Here is a 21,163-nt window from a genome sequence, read left to right on the forward strand (position 1 = left end):
ATATTGCCCCGGTAACTTCACTCAGTTGTGTGGTGTTCTCCTTTTCGAAAAGAGCTTCCGTGTCAGACGGGGCGCGTTTATCTCCCATAGTTAGGGTGCACCGCATATTTTCTTTTGTGAATGTCCGGGTGACGTCACGGACGGAGGACGCAGCCAATATGGTGACTACTTGGATATCGTAGAATGACACTTCTGCAACTTTGCGCATGGATGACGCGCTCTCTGCTCACATTTATTTTTTCGTATAGACATTGAAGTGAATAATGTTATCTGTATTTTTCATTACAATATCTGTTTTAGAATGCTTATAGGGATGACATCCGGGCTTTAACACTGCTTTTAATCCTTAATTTGAAATTCTAACCTAACTGCAGGCATGAACCCTATTTCGAAACCTTAGCCTTTGTTTGAAACACAGAGGCTTGAAACCCTAATTTGAAGCCTAATGCTGCTACAGCGCTCAAAAGTATTTTGTGGTATTTCCATCAACAGAAATTATGATGAGGAATACCATAAATGCTTACACACCACAGGTGACCTTGTGGCTTTGCGATGACACATCAAACCAATTCATTCAACAAGAATAATTTAATTAAAAGGAGACGTCACACAGTAAATTCTATTCGAAAGAGTCAGACTTGAGTCATAGGAATTTCTGTTCCGAGGTGGTTCTGGTACCAGGGTAACAGGAGCCATTTTGGTACCTAACAACTACACCGTTCCGTGGAAAGGCAGTCCAATCCAATATGGGCCTTTAAAACCAAGAAACACACCACTGTTTCTTGTTGCATAGTCAAAAAAGAACCTTACAACGTCCATGCTGAGGTGTGGATGACGGTCATGCTGCACTGTGCGCATGCGACCCACCGCAAAGGTTGGCGCGCAATGTCCGGCTAGTGGCAGGCAGACATGCAATGCAACCGCCACCTCTTCAGACAGTTCCCCAACTCGCAGACGCCTCTCCGGATAGACCTGTTCTTTTGCACTGGTGGTCCTAAGAATTGGGAAGCAGGGTCACCCGACAGTCCGTGCAACAAGCACAATTCTGCCAGCACTCAGCACAGTTGAACGGTGATCCGTCACTGTGCGTGAATATAAGGAGCGGTAGAGGCATGTAGGTTGCAGCTGGTCCGATGAAAGCGACACAGCCACACAGCTGCTGCCACCCTGTCCGATACTTCCCAGACTTGGGGAGGCCTCTGCGGGTAGACTTGCTCGAAGCATGGCTCTACCTAAGGTCTGGGTACAAAGGTAGCCGACAGCATGTCCAACAAGCACAATGTCACACTTGAGAGTTGTACAGGGACTTAGCGCTGTCGTGCCTAAACAGGTGCATGGCAGGGCTGTTGAGCGACGTCCAGGTCAGACAGTTACCTGACTAGGGGACAGGAATTTGTGAGACAGCCGCCGGCACCCCGTCAGTCAGTTCCCTGACTCGGGTACGGCTCTGCTGGTCCACCAACTCCTTGCGTAGGTCATTTTAATAGTCCGGCACAATGGTACGCTTGGTGGAAATGTGGTCATATCTGATCATGACCTTTAAAACCAAACCTTTCTTCTTGCATAGTTTAAAAAAAAAAGCTGTACAATCTGTATGCTAAGCTGTCAAAGCCTCTCAGCCGTAAGTGTGGATGACGCAGTGTCGCTTGAGATGGTGCATTAGGATGAAGGTCTTTCCACACTGGGTGCAGTTGTACGGCCGCTCGCCGCTGTGCGTGCGCTGGTGCACGCGCAGGCTGCTCTGTTGCGTGAAGCGCTTTCCGCACTGCAAGCAGGCATACGGCTTTTCGCCGGTGTGCGTGCGGTGGTGGATGCTAAGGTGAGACGAGCACTGGAAGCCTTTCCCGCACACAGCGCACCAGAAGGCCCGCTTGCGCTTGTGATTCTGCTGGTGCAGCTTGAACTGGTGCAGGCGCGAGAAGGTCTTGCCGCACTGCGCACAGGCAAAGCCTCGTGGAAAGGGCCGGTGGGTCGTCTCACAGTGGGCCATCGCCGCCACCTCGTCCAACGGTTCCTCGACTTGGGGACGCCTTTGCGGGTAGAGCTGCTCCTTGCGCAGATCCGACTGAGGTCTGGGTGGAAAGGCCGAGGATGCCGGGTCCTCACCATCGTAAGCACTATTACAGAACGCCTGCGAGGGCTGATGAGAGATACTGCCCGACTTTCGCGGCTGCTCTGGAAAGACATCCGAATATTCGTCCACCACACTGGAAAAGTCCGGGAAAGCAGAGTCTATGTCGTCCCCGTCAATGATGGATGACCACAGCTGGTGGTCCCGCTCGTCCAGACACAAGTGAGCCAGTTGGTTTTGTTTCGTTGGGCCCAACTGGCACGCCGTCTCCTCTTTCTCCGTCTTGACCAGCAAGTGGAGGCCGCTTGCTTCGCCGCCGCGCTCACCTGATGCAAACGAGTCCGCGAAGTTAGAGGCAGTCTTCTGGCGGTCCTCCTCAAACCCCTCAGACACATTTTGGTACTGCAAAGATGAACCTGCCGGGTACGTTTAGCATGTCAGCATTGAAATGTTCGCAATTAGCATGTGTATCATATGCAAAGGAGTGTTGTTTTCTGACCAGAGGTGGCTGGATCACTGATCCATAGAACCTCATCCGGACTCTCTTCTTTGATAGTGAAGGAAACGTTGGCGTCTTCCATCTCAGGGCACTCAACAAAAGGAGGAGGAGGATATGGACCATTACAGTAGACTTCAAAACCCTCATTTTAAACTATAACCCTTCTTTAAAATCGGAAACCGGGCGAAAAATCCTATCGCTGGAAACTGTATTCCTGGCTTGAAACCCAAATTTCCTTGAAATCCTCCCAAACAAATTTTTCAAAAACCATAATGTTAACTCCAAACTCGATCCCCCAAATGTGTCTTGAATCTAAACTTTGAAACCCTAAAGCTGCCTTAAAGCACTAATTAAAAACCCTAACCCTAAAATCAAAACTTACCATCTATTCCACTACCAAAACTCAATTTTAAATATGACTGAAGAACAATCTGAAAAAAAAACATTTTTAAAGAGCAAAATAATAATATATCAAAACAATCGAAATCCAAAATAGCAAGAAATGAAAAAAAATACTGTCATGTTAACAAAATGCCAAAGTTTTTAGCAATGGCTGTATTGTGTATTAAATATGTCTACAAAATCCTTCTGTCACTGGCATTTGGAAAAATAGATTTTTGGGGGTAATGTCATGTCAGACAGTCATGGGAAAAAAAGCAGGTCTTTTTATAGAATGACTCGATCAGCTGATCTTGGTGTGTGTGCCCCTCAGACTCTTAGAGGCAGTGTTGTGCAATGCATGCATGGTGCTGCATATTTACTGTAACATAAAAACAAAGAGGAGGTAAAATAAATAACTAAATAAATGAAAAAAATTGCAATAAAACAATTCAACTTGTTAACAGATAAAGAATACAGAGTGGTGTGAAAGTGTTTGCCCCCTTTCTGTCACACTTAAATGTTTCTCATCAGCAAACAAATTTAAATATTGGGATTAGGATTTTTTTTTAGTAGACAGGAGAAATCATGGTTGCATTTATCACAGCAAGTTTTCCAGCACCTGACCACCATATTTTACCTTTACTGTCTGTTGGACCACACACGGCCATGTAGCTTTGCTTTTATGTTTTTCATTCCGTAATAATACAAAATGTTTAAAAACTGCTTTGTGTTTACTTGTGTTGTCTTTGACTAATATTTAAATTCGTTTGATAATTATTATATTTTTTATAAGTGCCTTGCGATTGGCTGGTGACGAGCTCAGGGTGTACCCCGCCTCTCGCCTGAAGATAGCTGAGGTGGGCTCGAGCACGCCCAGCACCCTAGCGTGGATAAACAAACCAGAAAATGTAGGGATGGGGTTTAATATTCAATATCCAACCAGTCAAGGGTTTTTTCCACAACAGTTAGCATTAAGGTGGCGATTTCTAAAACACTATGTCAGATATTTGAATATTCAATAAGTTTAATTCTTTTTGTTGTCCATTTCATTGTACAGTAAAGGTCAACTGGTGTGCCAAGTATTACAAAGCACACTCAGGAAGGGCAGGATAAAATACAGTAGTGTTCAAAATAAGAGCAGTCTAATGTGACTAATCAGATGAATCCACATTTTAAGTCTATTTATCATTGCTGCATGTCAAACAAGTTACCAGTAGGTGCAATAGATTCTCAGAAAACCAACAAAACCAAGCTTTCATGATTTTCACGCACTTTAGGCTGAGTAATTGGCAAATTTGTTGAAAGGGTGTGAGTCAGATAACACACACACACACACACACACACACACCTTTTCAACAAATTTCCCAATTGCACAGCCTTGAGACTGTGAATACCATAAATGCTGGGTCAGGTTGTTTTTTAGATACTCAATTGCACCTACATGTAACTTGCTTGATAGGTAGCAATAAAAATAGACTAAAAACGTGGATTAATCTGTGTGTGTGTGTCATATTGGACTTTTATTATTTTGAACATTACTCTAGGTAACATCCCACACTTGCTGAAAGTAACTGTGAGTTCAGGGTGTTGTTACAATGCAGGAATTTGCATATACAACCTGAGGAATTCCAGATTAATTGTTTTTCTTTGGTTATGTTTCAATAATTGTGAGAAGCCAAAATCTAAATTACAAAAAGGTTTTCATTAATCGCCCACCCCTACTTGAAACGCTAAAAACCCTAATCTTGGTTTAAAAGAACGCATTTGAATCCCAAACACAAAGGCTTGATTTGCAATCCTAACGCTGGTTTGTTACAATCCAGTAGAACCTGGATTTAACAGACTTTGGATTTAATGGACAGAAAATACCAGTTTTTGAATCAAAATCACCTTTTGTATAATAGTGGTCAAAGTTTGTTAATTGGCCGCAGTTGTCTCCTGGCACTGCGGTGCAATCGACCGGCTGAAACTGGTTCCTATATTTCTGAGTTGTGCTGCGTTTGTCACAGGTCAGGAGACACGAGTTGGGGCCAATAGATATGCCTCCGAGGCGGCCATGTTGGCAGTGGCGACATTCCCATCAAAGGCTTTGAAAGAGCTTAGGATAATGATATAATATAATATTTGCCTCCTCAACAACTTTCTGGTAATTACAACATTCATTTATTTTCCGAAGCGCTCATCCTCACAAGGGTCCCCGGAGTGCTGGAGCCTATCCCAGCTCTCTTCGAGCAAGAGGCAACGTACACACCCTGAACTGGTCACCAACCAATCGCAGAGCACATATAAACAACCACTTGCACTGACATTCACATCTACGGGCAAATTAGAGTTTTCAATCGATCTACCATGCATGTTTTGGGGATATTCTTGCAAAAAATATATATTTTGAGTTTATTCCCCATTAACAGTCAATCGGCATGAACAACCCCTCCCTACTATTAGCCTGTTAAATGAAGGTTCCACTGAAATTTGAAATGCTTACCCTTGTTTTGAAAGCAAAAATGTGACACCCTAACCCCTATACACTGTTTTCTTGTTTCACTGTGAGAATTGTATTAAAGACACAATATTTATTGAAATGTAAACTTAGCAGTCATGTATGAAGATGTTCTGGGACTCACTTTGATTTCCCCTGCAGGATGTGGAGCATTTCCTCCATCACTTCCTCTGTCGACCACCAAGTTTTCTGATCACAAGAAAAACGTCACATGAAATGTTTTGGTAAACTTAAAAGAAACATATGAACTATGCAAACTAGAAGCAGCTCTTTTCTGCTTTTTACCATGTTTCTGTTATTGCCTGCTGATGTGGTCAAGCCGGTATTACCAAAACCTTCTTCCACATTTGGCAAAATGTCTATAAGTACTGCCTCCTCGCGTAGGTAAATGGGGAACCACTCACAGGCGCTTTAAATGTTTATAATCGGTTGTTGTGGCCCTGTATATTCATGATATAATACGCTACATTTCAACAACTATTTTATAAATTCGGTCTTTAAAATGTGTGGAGTGAAGTAAAATGGCTTGAATGATTTAGGTGAATAAAAGTCAACATGCAGTATGTGGTGCATAATAGTTTTTTTTTTTTTAAACACAAAGATGACAATAGACACCATTTAGGGTTTGTCTCATATCATCCATCCATTTTCAGTACCGCTTATCCACACTAGGGTCACGGGCGTGCTGAACCATAAATAAATTCAAAACACAAATTTGCCCAACGACAACACCCAGAAGTAAAACACATTTTTAACAAGTTAGACTTCAAAAAATCTTGTCATCAAACCTACCGGAAGTTATTCGGATTAGCATAGTACTCAGCTATTCTTTTCTTCCATGTTGGTCACATGATGTTCCACATTTAGTGATTCCCTAGGGAGAGTTTAAAGCCCTAACCCCTGTTTGAAATCCTACCGTAGGATTGTAAACCCAAACCCTGGCTAAAGTACAAACCCTACTTAATACCCCAATGCTTGTTTGAAAACCAAAGACTGTCTTGACACCCTAATTTAAAACCCTAACACTGGCTCAAAACACTATCCCTAGCTTGAAACTATGACCCTGTCTTCAAATCCTAATGGATAGGTTTCCAATGACATCAACACAGTCCCAGGATTCCCTTTTTGAACATTATAACTCTTAACCAAACGGATAAACTAACGATAGGGAAAAAAAAAAAAAACTTCACACTTCACCTATCACCTGTGTTCTCTGACTTCTATGACACGCAAGATGGCGGCCGTCACAAGTAATGCCGGTTAATTGGAAACCTATCGATTTGAAACCCTCTCTTTTTGAGAGCCGGATTTGAAATCCTAACCCATGTTTGAAAACCTTATTACCCCAATCTTTGTTTGAAAGATTAATCTGAGACCCTATTTGGAACCCTACTTAGATACCCCAAACCTTGTTTGAAACCCTAACCACTGTCATACCTACAGATGTTCTATCTTTGTCTAATTCACATAATTATTCTTTTGATGTTTCAAATCATCGCAGTGTCGTGCCAACTATAGACTTGTTTGAACCCCTAACCTTGTCTAGTAGACACATCTGGGAAGTGGTGGGGGGAGGTCGTGCTTGCTGCAAGTTCCTTACCAAACATCCGCTGCATGTGCGCGTTCTTCTTCTCTACGGCTAGCAGCTTCCGCTTCAACATCTCGTTCTCGCTCTGCTTGCGCGAGATTTCCAGGTGCAGGAAGGCGCTATTGTCATCGACCAGTTTGCTGATTTCGGCCACCGCCGCCTTCACCAAAACCTCCAAGATGGACGATAGCTGTGTTTGAAAAGCCACGCACGCCATGCTTCTTACACTCGACGAGCTCGCGCACATGGAAAAAAAAAAATAACAAAGAAATGGTAGCTTTTAATAGCTAGATTATAAAGATGTTGAGTAAATTGCACGAGGATGCTGTGAAACATACTCCATCCGGACTAGAAAACTTACTTCCGCATGAGGGAGGGTCTTACCGTAATTGACACATTAATTGCGCAAGACGTTTGTAAACGAACCGTAATGATGTCATTTTCTTTAAAAGTTGAAATGTAATCACATTTTACCACATAATAGGGTTAAAATTTTGTAAAATTAATTTGATATGTAAATGGTAACAGCAGTTTTGCTTTCTTTTTTCAACATTCCATCTATCCATTTTCTTTGCCGCTTATCCTCACGAGGGTCGCAGGGAGTGCTGGAACCTATCCCAGCTGTCAACAGGCAAGAGGCAGGGGACACCCTGAACTGGTTGCCAGTCAATCGCAGGGCACATTGAGACGAACAGCCGCACACACAATCACACCTAGGGGCAATGTAGAGTGTCCAATTAATGTTGCATGTTTTTGGGATCTGGGAGGAAACCGAAGTGCCCGGAGGAAACCCACGCAGGCAAGGGAAGAAGATGCAAACTCCACACAGGCGAGTCCGGGATTGAACCCGGGACCTCAGAATTGTGAGGCCAACGCTTTAACAGGTGACCCACCGTACCACCCTCAACATATTCCAACAAATTAAATTTCAAAATCAAAATGATGTACATAAAGTTGTGTTGACTGGAATTGATGCATCTGCAGTAACATAATTGACACTAACAGATCATTAAAGTATTTGTTGGTAAAATTTGGGGGGAAAAATGATTTTTTTTCATGCAAATGATAAAAGCATTTGTTTCAATACTCACCAAAATATGAAAATTAAAAACTGTATAACCTTATTATCTAGAACAGATAAGAGCCGTAGATTATTGATAATTTAAAAACATCCTGTATTTATACTTAAATACCCTGTTGATAGATAGATAGATAGATAGATAGATAGATAGATAGATAGATAGATAGATAGATAGATAGAGATAGATAGATAGATAGATAGATAGATAGATAGATAGAGATAATTTCTATAAGTGAAACAAATCAATAGTAAAGTTGAATAACACCCAATAGATAGTTGCTCATCCTAATTAATACAAAATTAAGAACCAACAATTTAATCATTAAAAATGTATGATTAATTTTAAAAAATTGAAAAGAAATAATCCAAAATGCTAATGCTTTAATTGTTTTTGTTATAAAGTTCCACATAACAATCCCAGACTTGGTGACACACTTGACAAATGCAATCCACGTTTAATTGTCTACATATAAAAAGACCACAAAGAACAAACAAACAAAAAACCCTCATAAATGAGCACAGAGTACAAGCTAATACATTGTAGCATCGTTAAAAAAGGAATCAGTGGTGCTTGTGGTTCTTGTAAGAAACGGCAGTCATTTGTATGGAAGCATTAGTATTAGCCTTCCCTAACCAGCTAAATAGTATTTCAAGTTCATTGTTCACAAAAACCTGGGGAAAACACAGCTTTGGCTTTGTACTTTGTACAGTAAAACATGAAATAAACAACACAACAACAATTGCATACTCCTTGTTAGACGTATGGCGTAGCAATCGCATTTTAATACATCTCCTCAAACAAAGTGGCTTAAAAAAAATGGCTCAATTACACATATTCATTCCTTTTCTGAGCCACTTATCCTCATGAGGGTCGCGGAAGTGCCGGAGCCTATCCCAGCTGTCATTGGGCAGGTGGCAAGGTACACCCTGAACTGGTTGCCAGGCAATCGCAGGGCACATAGAAACAGACAACAGTCGGACTTACAATCACACCGAAGGGCAATTTAGAGTATCCAATTAATGTTGCATGTTTCTGAGATGTGGGAGGAAACCGGAGTGCCCGGAGAAAACCCACGCAGGCATGGGGTTAACATGCAAACTCCACATGAGCGGGGCCGGGATTTGAACCCCGGTCCTCAGAACTGTGGGCCAGACGCTTCACCGTTCCACCCAATTACACACAACTAAATGAAATACTACTACTTCTGCAAAACCTTCAGTGTGAGTGACCACAGGAAGACCACAATGAATACAAGTTGAATTTGTGACAAAATGAAAATACTTCCTCGACTACTTGTTTGTTATGTTGGGGGTAAAAAGTGGACTGATTTTAAGTTCTTGTAGGGCCCCAACCCATCATGTAAAAAGTGCAAGAACACCATTTATCTTTAAATATTACCGATGCTGAACTTTTGAGGTAGCTGGGCGGTATCGTTAGCTCTATTTCTGAAAAAGAATGCTGTATTTTTTTATTATTATTTAATAACCCCAATCCCAAAGAAGTTGGGACAAAGTGTAAAATGTAAATAAAAACCAGATTGCAATGATTTGCAAATCCTTTTCAACATGGAGTGTATCCAATTGAATACAGCACATGGAAAAAAAGGAAACTGATTAATTTCATTGCTTTTTTCCAAAATGATCATATTTGAATTTAATGCCTGGAACACCCCCGCACCCTAAGGAAAAAAAAAAAAAAACAAAACTCACAGGCTGAACAAAAAACTTGGAAAGTTGAGGAATGCTAAGCAAATCATGTTTAGAACATTCCACAGGTGAACAAGTTAACTGCAAACAGATGAGTGTCATGATTGGGTGTAAAAAGGAACATCCGGGAAAAGCTCACTTGCTCATCAGCATGAAACGGGCAGCGTTTCCACTTTGTGATCAACTGCTTGAGCAAATAGGCCAACATTTTAAGAACGTTTCTCAAAGTACAATTGCAAAGAATTTAGAGAGTTCATCGCATAGGGTTCGTAATATCATTAAAACATTCAGGGAATCTGGATCACTCTCTGCATCTAAGCGGCAAGGCCGGAAACCAACACTGCATTTCAGCAAAACAATGCCGAGCAACACCCTGCGCGTGTTGTAACAGTCCAAATTCGTTGTTTAAAAAAAAAAAAAGCGAGAGAGACCTGTCTCCTATTGAAGGAGTGTGGCACATTTGTAAGCGCGAAACATGACAACGGAGAATGTTGAGCAATTGAAGTTACACATCAAGCAAAACATGGTAAAGAATTACAGCTACAAAAGCTTAAAAAATGAGGATGCGCGGTTCTGAAATGCTTATTGAGTGTTGCAAAACAATGTGCAGGTGATGTACGCGCTGGTAAACATGCCCCTGTCCCAGCTTTTCTGGAACGTGTCACAAGCATCAAATTCATGAATGAATGAATATTGGCAAAAATAACAACGTTCATCCGTAAGACAATTAAATATATTGTCTTTGTACTGTATTCAATTGAATATAATGATTAAAAGGATTTGCAAATAATTGCATGTTGGTTTTTTTTATTTACAATTTCCACAACATCCCAGTATAATCGGACGGGAACTTTGTACCTTTGCGGATTCCTTGTTATTCAGAATGTTTCTACTTTGAAGGTGGCAGCGTTGAAAAATTTGCAACATGCTGAGTAAAATAAGTTTCTGTAAATTTGAACCTTATTTAGCTCGAGCACAGGTGTCAAACTCAAGGGCCGGGGGTCAGATCCAGCCCACCACATGATTTTATGTGGCCCGCAAAGGCCAACGGTGTCAACTTCCATGATTCTTGATTTCAAATTGTCATACCATAAACGATAACGTTGATATATTGCAAGCATTTTGTGTTAACAAGCATCAACAATCATTGAAAATGCTTTCGCATTGATTTATGATTCCAAAACTAGTTCATAAAATTTGTGTAAATAGGATGAGGTGATTAAAGATTTTTATGATTTCACAGTCTTAACGGCCCTCCGAGGGAAACCGTAACTACAATGCGGCCTACTACTAAAATGACACCCCTGAGCTAGAGTATAGATTTTTTTTTTTTGTGACCGTGTAAGATTATTTGTAGTGAATTGTTGATTCTTATTGTGCAAGGTGGTGCATTCCACGAGCTGTACCATGTCAAGTAACAGGAATGCATTGCAGTTGAGACCCCCTCCCCATATTTGATAGAAGGGATGTGGATTTATTTTTTTTCAAACTGAGTTATTTGTAGTCACGTGTACTTCTATTGTCCATAGTGGAAGGTACCAACGACTGCAAAAATTACATTAATAAGACACATGTAGGTACGTCCACTGCTTGTATTGTGCAAGGTGGCAGTTTCTGTAAATTTGAAGCTTCTTTAGCCATAGTTTAGATTTTGTTTGTGGGAAAGTTTTTTTAGTGGTATTAATTAAGCGTTATCGGTATCTATCGTGCAAGGTGGCACCCTCAAGCAAGTTTGACCACCTGTTGTCTCATGGACATGTTATTTGCCCCCCCCCCCGAACCCCACCAAAAACACTCACACATAATTGCTGTATTTGATGTGGGGTTTTATGACTGTGGATTATTTGTAGTTTTTTTTTTTTTTTTTTTATTGAGCAAGATGAGTGATTGCAGTACTTGTTTTCCTACCGTTTGTTCAATGACGTGATGGAAAGTGCAGTGCAGTTTCCGTCACCAGATCCTGTACAATTTTCACAGCAAAAATGGAAATGAGACGTAAAAAAAGACGTCAATCATTTTTCCTACTGGTGGGCTTTCATGTGCAGCTGCAATTTGTCTGCGTAGTCGAAGCCCTGGCCGCAGACGTCGCACTTGAACAACGTTTCGCTTTTGCATTGGTGCCTCTCGAAAAGATGGTATGAGTCGAAACTTTGCCCGCAGGCGGAACAGATGTAGCAGTTCTGAGTCGAGTCCGAAGATGGAAGACCGAAGTCCAGGATGGTCCCGTCCTCTTGCGCTGCCATTCCAACCTGCGTGAATGGATCCAGCATATCCAGTTTGCCGTCCAGGTAGGGCAGCTCGCCGTTGGTGGTGTAATCCCGCCATTCACCAGCTTCTAAATAGGCGGTGCTTTCTCTTGCCTCGCCGTACGCGTGACCGGTCAGCGTGTCGCCCAAAGCCGCTTGTCCGAGCTCAGGATCGGTCGCCGATTCCTGCGGGCGAGTGTCGCGTATGGGACACATGAGGGGATGTGGCGTCTGTACTTCCTCGTTCTTGTCTGGAAACAAACATGAAAGCAACACAATTAATGTTCCCTTTTTTTCTGGATTATTTCTAGTCACTCAGTTTATTCTTATTATGCAAGGTGGGAGTTATTATTAAAGCATTCACTGCAAGAAGATGAAGATTAGGTAGCTCGTCTTGGCTTTGTCACGTCAATTGTGACGGGAGGAAGACACCAACAAACTGGAAGATGGTCAATTTTAGGCACCCCACACTTGAAGAGTGTATGTTTATGTAAGGTATAAAAGCAGCCTTGGTTGTGGTATGCACAAAGTATGATGTGTGTGTCGCCATTGCGAGAAAAGATGACGGCGATCATGGGGTGAATGACGAACAGCTTGTAGAAAAAGCCACTGAGAATGAACCTGACGCAGGCACTGACTCATTGTCACTAATATTGTTTCTTAGTTGCATAATGGTAAATGAATGATCATTTTGCCATATATATATATATATACAGTGAAGAAAATAAGTATTTGAATACCCTGCTATATTGCAATTTCTCCTACTAGAAATCCTCAAAATCATGGAAGGGTCTGAAATTTTCATCCGAGGTACAAGTCCACTGTGAGAGAGATAATCTAAAAAGAAAAATCCAGAAATCACAATGTATGATTTTTTTTAACGTTTTATTTGTGTGATACAGCTGCAAATAAGTATTTGAACACCTGAGAAAACCAATGTTTATATTTGGTACAGTGGCCTTTGTTTGCAATTACAGAGGTCAAACATTTCCTGTAGTTGTTCACCAGGTTTGCAGAGACTGCAGGAAAGATTTTGGCCCACTCCTCCACACAGATCTTCTTTAGATCAGACAGATTTCTAGGCTGTCGCTGAGAAACACAGAGTTTCAGCTCCCTCCAAAGATTTTCTATTGGGTTTAGGTCTGGAGAATGGCTAGGCCACGCCAGAACCTTGATATGCTTCTTACGGAGCCACTCCTTGGTTTTCCTGGATGTGTGCTTCGGCTCATTGTCATGCTGAAAGACCCAGCCACGACCCATCTTCAATGCTCTGACTGAGGGTAAGAGGTTGTTCCCCAAAATCTCACAATACATGGCCGGGGTCATCCTCTTCTCAATACAGTGCAGTCGTCCTGCCCCATGTGCAGAAAAACACCCCCAAAGCATGATACTACCACCCCCACGCATTACAGTAGGGATGGTGTTCTTGGGATGGAACTCATCATTCATTGTCGTCCAAACACAGTTTGTGGAATTATGACTAAAAAGTTCCATTTTGGTCTTATCTGACCACAAAACCTTCTCCCATGACTCCTCTGTATCATCCAAATAATCATTGGCAAACTTAAGACGAGCCTTGACATGTGCTCATTTAAAAAGGGGAACGAACCTTCCATGCCATGATATCAAACCATGACGTCTTAGTGTATTACCAACAGTCACCTTGGAAACGGTGGTCCCGGACAGCTCTTTTCAGGTCATCGACCAACTCCTGTCGTGTAGTCCTGGGCTGATTCCTCACCTTTCTAAGGATCATTAAGACCCCACGAGGTGATGCCTTGCATGGGGCTCCACTCCGATTGAGATTGACCGTCATGTTTAGCTTCTTCCCTTTTCTAAAGATTGCTCCAACAGTGGACCTTTTTTCACCAAGCTGCTTGGCAATTTTGCCGTGGCCTTTCCAGCTGTGTGGAGTTGTACAATTTTTTTGTCTCTTGTGTCATTGGACAGCTCTTTGGTCTTGGCCATGTTACAAGTTCGAGTCTTACTGATTGTATGAGGTGGACAGGGGTCTTTATGCATCTTAGAACCTCACACAGGTGCATCTGATTTTTGTTTTGAGGGTCAAAATTCTAGCTGATAGACAGGTGTTCAAATACTTATTTTCAGCTGCATCACCCAAATAAATCATTGAAAAAAATTCATACATTGTGATTTCTGGATTTTTCTTTTTGGATTAACTCTCTCACAGTGGACATGCAGCTATGATGAACATTTCAGACCCCTCCATGATTTCTAAGTGGGAGAACTTGGTGTTCAAATAATTATTTTCTTCGCTGTATATGTCATAAATTGCATGACATGTGTGCTGTGGACTTTTTTTTTTTTAAACTTTGTGCGCGCGACCCTTGTGTTTAGCAGGGTTTACAAATGCTTACTTTCTTCACTGTATATATATATATATATATATATTTTTTTTTTTTTTTTTTCTTGCGGCCGAGTCAGTTCGGCTTGACATTTTGGCGTTATTAGTGACAAGAATACATTCTACTGCTAATTATTAGATTAAAGAAGGTTCTGTGCTTACATTGTCACAGAAAACAGTATTGTGTGGATCTTGAAAGATCAGTCAAAATGCTCTTAAGTAAACTGTAGGGTATTGGACGTCCAAGGCAGTCAACAAGTTCACAAAGTTCACATTTATTTCAGTTGTGCAAGGTGATGATTATCATGATTAAGACACAAGAGGAGCGATCACATTAATTACAGGATGCATTCAATATGTATAGCTGTCAAGTACTATTTCTGTGGCAATTTTTAGTCGTTAAACCTAGCATAGTTTGTGGTCAACCTCAATAGGGGGCATGGACTACTTTCATGAACATGGATGGCTGAATTGTTGTGATGTAATTGGCTTTGGAGTCAGCCACTCCCTCCTGAAACATCTTAAGCGTGTCCACAATGCTGCGGCTCGCCTCGTAACGGCAGCACATAAGACCGCGCACCAAACTCCTGTCCTGGAATCCCTTCACTGATTGTCTGCATATTTTAGTCTATTTTAAAAGTTTGCTGTTTGTATTTAAACTTGTAAATGTTCTGACCCTGCCTTACCTTGCCATTACAAAATTGAGTTGAGTTGAATTGGACATGGCAATGAGCTTGATGCAGACTTTTAAAAAAAAAAAAAATTTGGGACCAGGATCATTTCTTGGTGTCTATTTGTCTTGTGCAAGGTGTCTGTTTCTGCTGACCCATACCTTTCCTGTGCGTCTTCATGTGGCACTTGAGACTGGACTTCTGGTTGAAGCATCGTCCACAGATGTGACATCCGTAGGGCTTCTCGCCCGTGTGGATGCGCAGGTGTCGTTCCAGGTGGCCGGCGCGCACAAACATCTTACCACAGTACGAGCAGAAAAAACACTTCTTGGGCCGGGACCCCGGGTAAAAGGAGCTGGGGCCGTTTCGAGGGCGGCCGGACGGCCCCCACTGCAAACTGTGGGGGCCGGCGGCAGCGCGGGGGTACGGGAGTTGCGATGTCATCACGTTGTTGTTGTTGTTGTCTCCGTAAGGCTTTGGAGGGAAGGCGAAAGTGCTGCAAGAAGGTTCAGCGTGAGTTGGGATAAGCTGAGCTACTGCTGCACTGTTCTGTAGCGACCGATCATTTTTTCCATCACATAAAGCGGGCAACTTCTGCTTGTCCGCCGCTTCTCTTTCAGGCTGTGTCACACTCTCCTCAACAGGCTCCGACTTGACCGTTGGCGTGCGGGACGATTCGGGACGGTTGCTGGAAACGCCCTCCGCCGCAGAAGTGATGTCTCCCTCTGATGAACGACGGCTGTCGGCGCTCGGAGGATTTGGTGGGCGCCCGTGACTGGGTGGCGTGTCCGCTGGGGCTGACTGAAGACCTGCAAGGACAAGTCGATAAATTGAGGTCTGCCACGCAATACAACCAAGGGAGGAAATTTCTGCAAGTGACCACTTTCATACAGCCACATAACATCCCAAGACCTTTTTTCAAGATAATGGATACTCATTAGGGCTGCATAATATTGGGGGGAAAAAATGACTGCTTTTTTTTTTTTTTTCTTTCTTTCTTACTTTAACCTGCACTTAATAATACAGAATCAGTGTTGGGAAAGTTCATTTTCTACGTGAACTCGTAGAGATTTCAGTTTATTGATCCAAAAATGAACTATTTCAGTTCATAATTAAAATTTTTGAATTAAGTTCACTGGTCCAAAAACAAATGAGTTCAAAGTGTTTTTTTCAATATGTTGGTGATGGGCTATTACCCTGAAAGTACTGGCATTTCATTTCCCCATTGTTGCCACACATTCAGTCCACACAAGTAGCTAGCTACAGGTTTCACGCTTAAAAGCTCAAAAACCTCAGGAAAAACATGTTTGAAGTCTTTTTTTTTAAATGTGGAACTAAAACAGTAATATAACTTTTGTCCATACTGTACAAACAAAAAACACAGAAAGACTGTAAGACAGTGTCTAGGCCAGTGATTTCCAACGTTTATAGAGCAAAGGCACATATTTTACAATTGAAAAATCCCACGACACACCAACAAAAGTAAATGTCACCAAAAATGAATCGATTAATTACTGTATGTACTTCCTACCATCTAATAGAAGAGGATTTTTTCTGTTCTGTCTGTCATTGTGACTCACTGGCATAAACAGATGAATAAAGATGCATTATTTCTTGGAATAAATGTTTTTTTTTTTCTTAGTGATTACATAAAATTGGATAACTTCCCACGGCACACCTGAAGAGCGCTCACGGCACACAGTTTGGGAATCACTGGTCTAGGCTCAGTATCAAGCCGACTCAAAAGTGAATACTCGTGGTGGTACCAGTATGAAAAACCTTTTTTGATCAAACCTCCTTCAATCTCAAATCCACAACAACAAAAATGTTTTCACCCAAGCCAATAGTAGAGGAGATGACAAAATGCTGACTTAGCTCCTCTAACATCTTGCTGTATCTGGATACTGTAAAGTCACTGGCTATATTCTAATTTCATCTTTGCTGTATTTGCCGTTGGTGACGCGCAGAAAATGATGGCACAGAAATTAGGCATTTTGCTGAGCATTGCTCACTAAATATTATTTTGTGTGCCTGTGGCATAAAATAGTCATACAATAATTATTGCGCAGATAAAAACAAGAATAAAAAAATGCCATATCCTGCCCATGTACATTTTGTCCGCAGCTTTCACTTTATTGACAGTTACATTATAAATGAACTTAAAACGCAATATCTTTACTTTCTAATGTACATTATTTGAATGGATTAGCAAAAATCCAGAAATGTATTTTATGTCTCCACATTATCAAGTAATCTAACACGCAGTGGTTAAGAGTATGACGGATATTGAACTATTTACAGTTTCACGGCCATTAAATGGAACTCGACAGTTTCAACAGCGGCAGTACAGTGGAGCAGCTGTTGAGCGTTGGCCCCACAGTTCTGAGGACCAGGGTTCAAATCCCGACCGCGCCTGTGTGGAGTTTGCATGTTCTCCCAGCGCCTGTGTGGGTTTTCCCCAGGCACTCCGGTTTCCTCCCGCATCCCAAAAACATGCAAGATTAATTGGACATTCTAAATTGCCCCGAGATGTGATTGTGAGTGCGGCTGTTTGTCTCTATGTGCCCTGCGTTTGGCTGGCAACCAGTTCAGGGCGTACCCCGCCTCCTGCCCGTTGACAGCTGGGATAGGCTCCAGCACGCTCCGTGACCCTTATGAGGATAAGCGGCTAAGAAAATGGATGGATGGTTTCAACGGCTCTATTACATATTACGTTGGTGTATATTCACCAGCAAGGGATTGGGAGAAGCGGAGATGGGGAAAGTTGGACCTGGCCCACTCCACATCATATCAAAGCATAACTGAGTAAGTAAATTGAGACGAGGTCATCATCAACGTCGTATGGAACATCATAATCCACACACTGCCTTACAATTGTGATACTACGTGAGAGAAGGTGGAAAATTTCACAGTAGTCCATCCATACTTTAGCTTTCCCCGACAACAGCGAGACAGCATAAAAGTCGCTAAAAAATGTCACATGTGACTTACATCTCTGGTGGATCTTGGTGTGCTCTTTGAGGCTGCACTTCTGGTTGAAGCGCCTCCCGCAGATGTCACAGCGGTACGGCTTCTCTCCTGTGTGGATCCTCTTGTGCCGCTCCAGGTTTCCCGAATGCTCAAAATATTTCCCGCAGAAGGGGCAAGCGAAACCTCGCTTGAACATCAGCCGGTTGACCATCCGCCGCCGAATGCTGCTGTACAGCTGGCGGTGTGGCCCGCGGCCAGCCGCTCCTGTTTGCCTGACGGCCGCTGGAATGTCCATCTGGTTTTCACGGAGTCTTTCCGCCGATGGTTCTGGTTGACCGCATGCCGTCTGTTCTGCGGGTTCACATTTCACCGCCACTTCAACATTGGGAAAGTCACTTTGGAGCTTTTCAGACCTCTTGGCTTCGTCTCCAACTGTGGACATTCGAGACAGAAGATTTGAAATGGATTTACCTGTGTCCTTTGCCCCCCCCCCAAAAAATGGAACCCAGCCAACAGTGACATTGCCAGAAATGTAATACCCTTCTTCCAATATTACAGAATTTTCTCTTGTTCCGCTTCTGTTATGGCTCTGACACTACCTCCTAAAGGCAGAAAATGGCGGCACCATTATGCCACAAAATTTCCCCAAAACAACCCTAACAGAAGAGCTGGAATTCAGATGGCTGTTTTTTTTTTTAATACAAAACTATTAAACGATTTAAACCGTCTTACCAAAACGCATGTGTTTGAATCTTTGAAGACACAAACTTGTCTTTAACAAAAAGAGGTACAGTGAGACTGTTAAACGATCAAAATTGTTTTTGATGTTGAGAAAATTGTGCATAATGCATTCATAGAAGACTTGCATTCTCATTTTGATATACAAGGGGTTTGAAAATTTTATTAACACAGCAACGGCGATTCACTTATTTTCTCCCTCCACTCTTTACACATTTATCCATCATTTTTTTGAGCCACTTATCCCCACAAGGGCCGTGGGCATGCTGGAGTCAATCCCAGCTGTCTTTGGGCAGCATTTGGTGTACAACCAGAACTTGTTGCCAGCCAATTCCCGGGCATGTAGAGACAAACAACAGTTGCACTCACAAACACACCTCGGGGCAATTTAGATTGTCCAAATAATGTTGCATGTTTATGAGATGTGAGAGGAAACCGGATTGCCCGGAAAAAACCCATGCAGACACGGGCAGAACATGCAAACTCTACACAGACGGAACCCTTGTCCTCAGAACTGTGAGCCCAAAGCTATTACCAGTTGCTTAACTCTTATGCCTGTTTACACATCATTTTCAATAAAATTACAAAACTATACATTTATTTGTGTGGTATTAGTTTAGGAAAACTGTTTATCCTTGTGGTTTAGATGAGGCTCAGACCACATTATATGAGCAAGAGATGCAGAAATGTTAAAAATTGCAAAGGGTTCACAGACTTTTTTATTATCATTGTACGTGCTTCAAGAGTAAGATTATTAACAGTGAAACAATCCAATTTAGCCAAGTCGAGTGGGGTGCACTCCAACCCGGGTCCAAAGTTCATGCTCACCTCGGGAATGGTGATGCTGATGCTGATGATGCTGCTGCTGCTGCTGTTGTTGTGCTTCCCGCAGGCTCTCCGCCGCGCGATGGGCGGCTCTCAGTTCGCCGTGCAGCACTTCCACACTGCTCCTCAGCCGCCGGATCTCGTGTTCCCTCTGGGTCACCTCCAGGCGCAGTACCACCATGCCATCCTCCACCACTTTTGTGATCTGCGCCGCGGCGGCGTTGCACAAGGCGGTAATGATGGAGCCGATCTGGCTGTGGAGAGCCGCACCGTTGGACATGATGGAAGAGTGGCCCGGCAAAATCCGGCAAGCAATAGCCCCAACCACGGGGGACAGCTTAAACGATGGCGGGGTGGGCGAATTTTCTCCGCGTAAGCATCGTGCGTGCTGCTTTACGCTAGCTAACTTCCTAATTAGTGTAAACACAACAGCGTAGCCTGGGCCGGAAACCGTGGTGGCTGTCGTACCGTAAAGCAGGTACAAACGACGTAACGCTAGTTGCTGTAAACTTCATAGATAAATATACTCTAGAGGCGCCTCGGCAGGATGAGGGCATAGAGATTCAGCCGCCATTTTGAATTGACACTTTATTTGTATTGAGATCAAGTTAATTGTTTGACTCCAGTAAATTGATGAACAGATAACTAATTAATAAATAATTCTGAGCCCATTTTGACGAAAATCGGGCATGTAGTTATGATACATTTTGTAATCATGGGTTTCATAAGAAATTATTTTGTTTGCATTTAAGCACCTGCTGAAGTACCCAGATGCCAAAGGGCCCGCAATGCCCAAGAGCAAAGCAAAGAAAATGACTTTTCAAATCTTGGAACACTACGTTTGTCCTTAAAAAAATAATAATTCAGAGTGCAAATGTAATTAATCGTCCATCACAGCCAAGAAAATGGGTTCTGTTAGTAGTATTGCACACCACTAATTGCACCCGAAATCAGACCGTAAATCGTACTACCATAAGGTACCTGTAAATGAGCTCACCAAATGAAAACAATACTACTTTTTTAACTTTGTAAAATAATTTATTTTACCTTGTACAATCACATAGCACGTCATATTACCCCACAGCAAAGGAATTCTAATCCTAAAAAAACTGATTAATGAACAATTTAGAAACAGGAAAAACAGCATTATGAACTTCGGAGGCACAAAATAAGTAACTGAATAAAAATATTCTGTACATAGCTTCAAATCGGAAACTTTATAAAACAGAATCAAAATAATCAGTTGACCAAACAGTTTTTAAAAATAAGCTGACAAAGGACAATCAGACAGGGGCTTTCATTTATATCGCCAATGTTTTGGTTCAAGTTCTGGGCATACCAACAACATTGAGGCTTGGAAATTGGAATTATGAGGATGAGCATGCATTCTGTTGATTAACGCACAGTTTAAAGGGCTGATGGGTTGTATGAAACACCAGTAGACCTAAATATATACAATGGTGATATTCCTCATGTATGTCCAAAATGTACAGACCACATAGAAACACTAATACTGCCCCC

At 42.2% G+C, this 21,163-nt stretch overlaps 2 protein-coding genes and 1 long non-coding RNA gene across 5 annotated transcripts; 1 reads left to right on the plus strand and 2 right to left on the minus strand.

Annotated features, from left to right (window-relative positions):
- Positions 1-569: 569 nt before the first annotated feature.
- Positions 570-7,421, minus strand: LOC133511244 (zinc finger protein 79-like). Of its 3 annotated transcripts, none has more exons than XM_061839987.1 (4): positions 7,052-7,421; positions 5,576-5,640; positions 2,571-2,661; positions 570-2,487 (listed from the first exon to the last, which is right to left on the minus strand). In XM_061839987.1, the coding sequence occupies exons 1-4, from the start codon at positions 7,284-7,286 to the stop codon at positions 1,616-1,618; spliced, it is 1,263 nt and encodes a 420-aa protein (XP_061695971.1). In that variant the 5' UTR covers positions 7,287-7,421; the 3' UTR covers positions 570-1,615. The 3 variants fall into 3 exon arrangements, with proteins under 3 accessions (XP_061695971.1, XP_061695969.1, XP_061695972.1); XM_061839985.1 differs by having other exon boundaries at positions 6,989-7,421; XM_061839988.1 differs by lacking the exon at positions 7,052-7,421 and adding an exon at positions 6,244-6,982.
- Positions 7,422-7,602: 181 nt separating this feature from the next.
- On the plus strand, positions 7,603-15,839 carry LOC133511271 (uncharacterized). Its single transcript, XR_009797850.1, has 3 exons — positions 7,603-7,923; positions 11,988-12,115; positions 15,754-15,839. It is a non-coding gene; the product is annotated as an uncharacterized LOC133511271 (long non-coding RNA).
- Positions 8,514-20,301, minus strand: LOC133511238 (zinc finger protein 316-like). The gene is made up of 4 exons (XM_061839976.1): positions 19,646-20,301; positions 18,101-18,511; positions 15,271-15,918; positions 8,514-12,324 (listed from the first exon to the last, which is right to left on the minus strand). The coding sequence occupies exons 1-4, from the start codon at positions 19,920-19,922 to the stop codon at positions 11,849-11,851; spliced, it is 1,812 nt and encodes a 603-aa protein (XP_061695960.1). The 5' UTR covers positions 19,923-20,301; the 3' UTR covers positions 8,514-11,848.
- Positions 20,302-21,163: the final 862 nt, after the last annotated feature.

The sequence above is a fragment of the Syngnathoides biaculeatus genome, chromosome 13 (assembly GCF_019802595.1).
Source record: "Syngnathoides biaculeatus isolate LvHL_M chromosome 13, ASM1980259v1, whole genome shotgun sequence".
Lineage (NCBI taxonomy): Eukaryota > Metazoa > Chordata > Actinopteri > Syngnathiformes > Syngnathidae > Syngnathoides > Syngnathoides biaculeatus.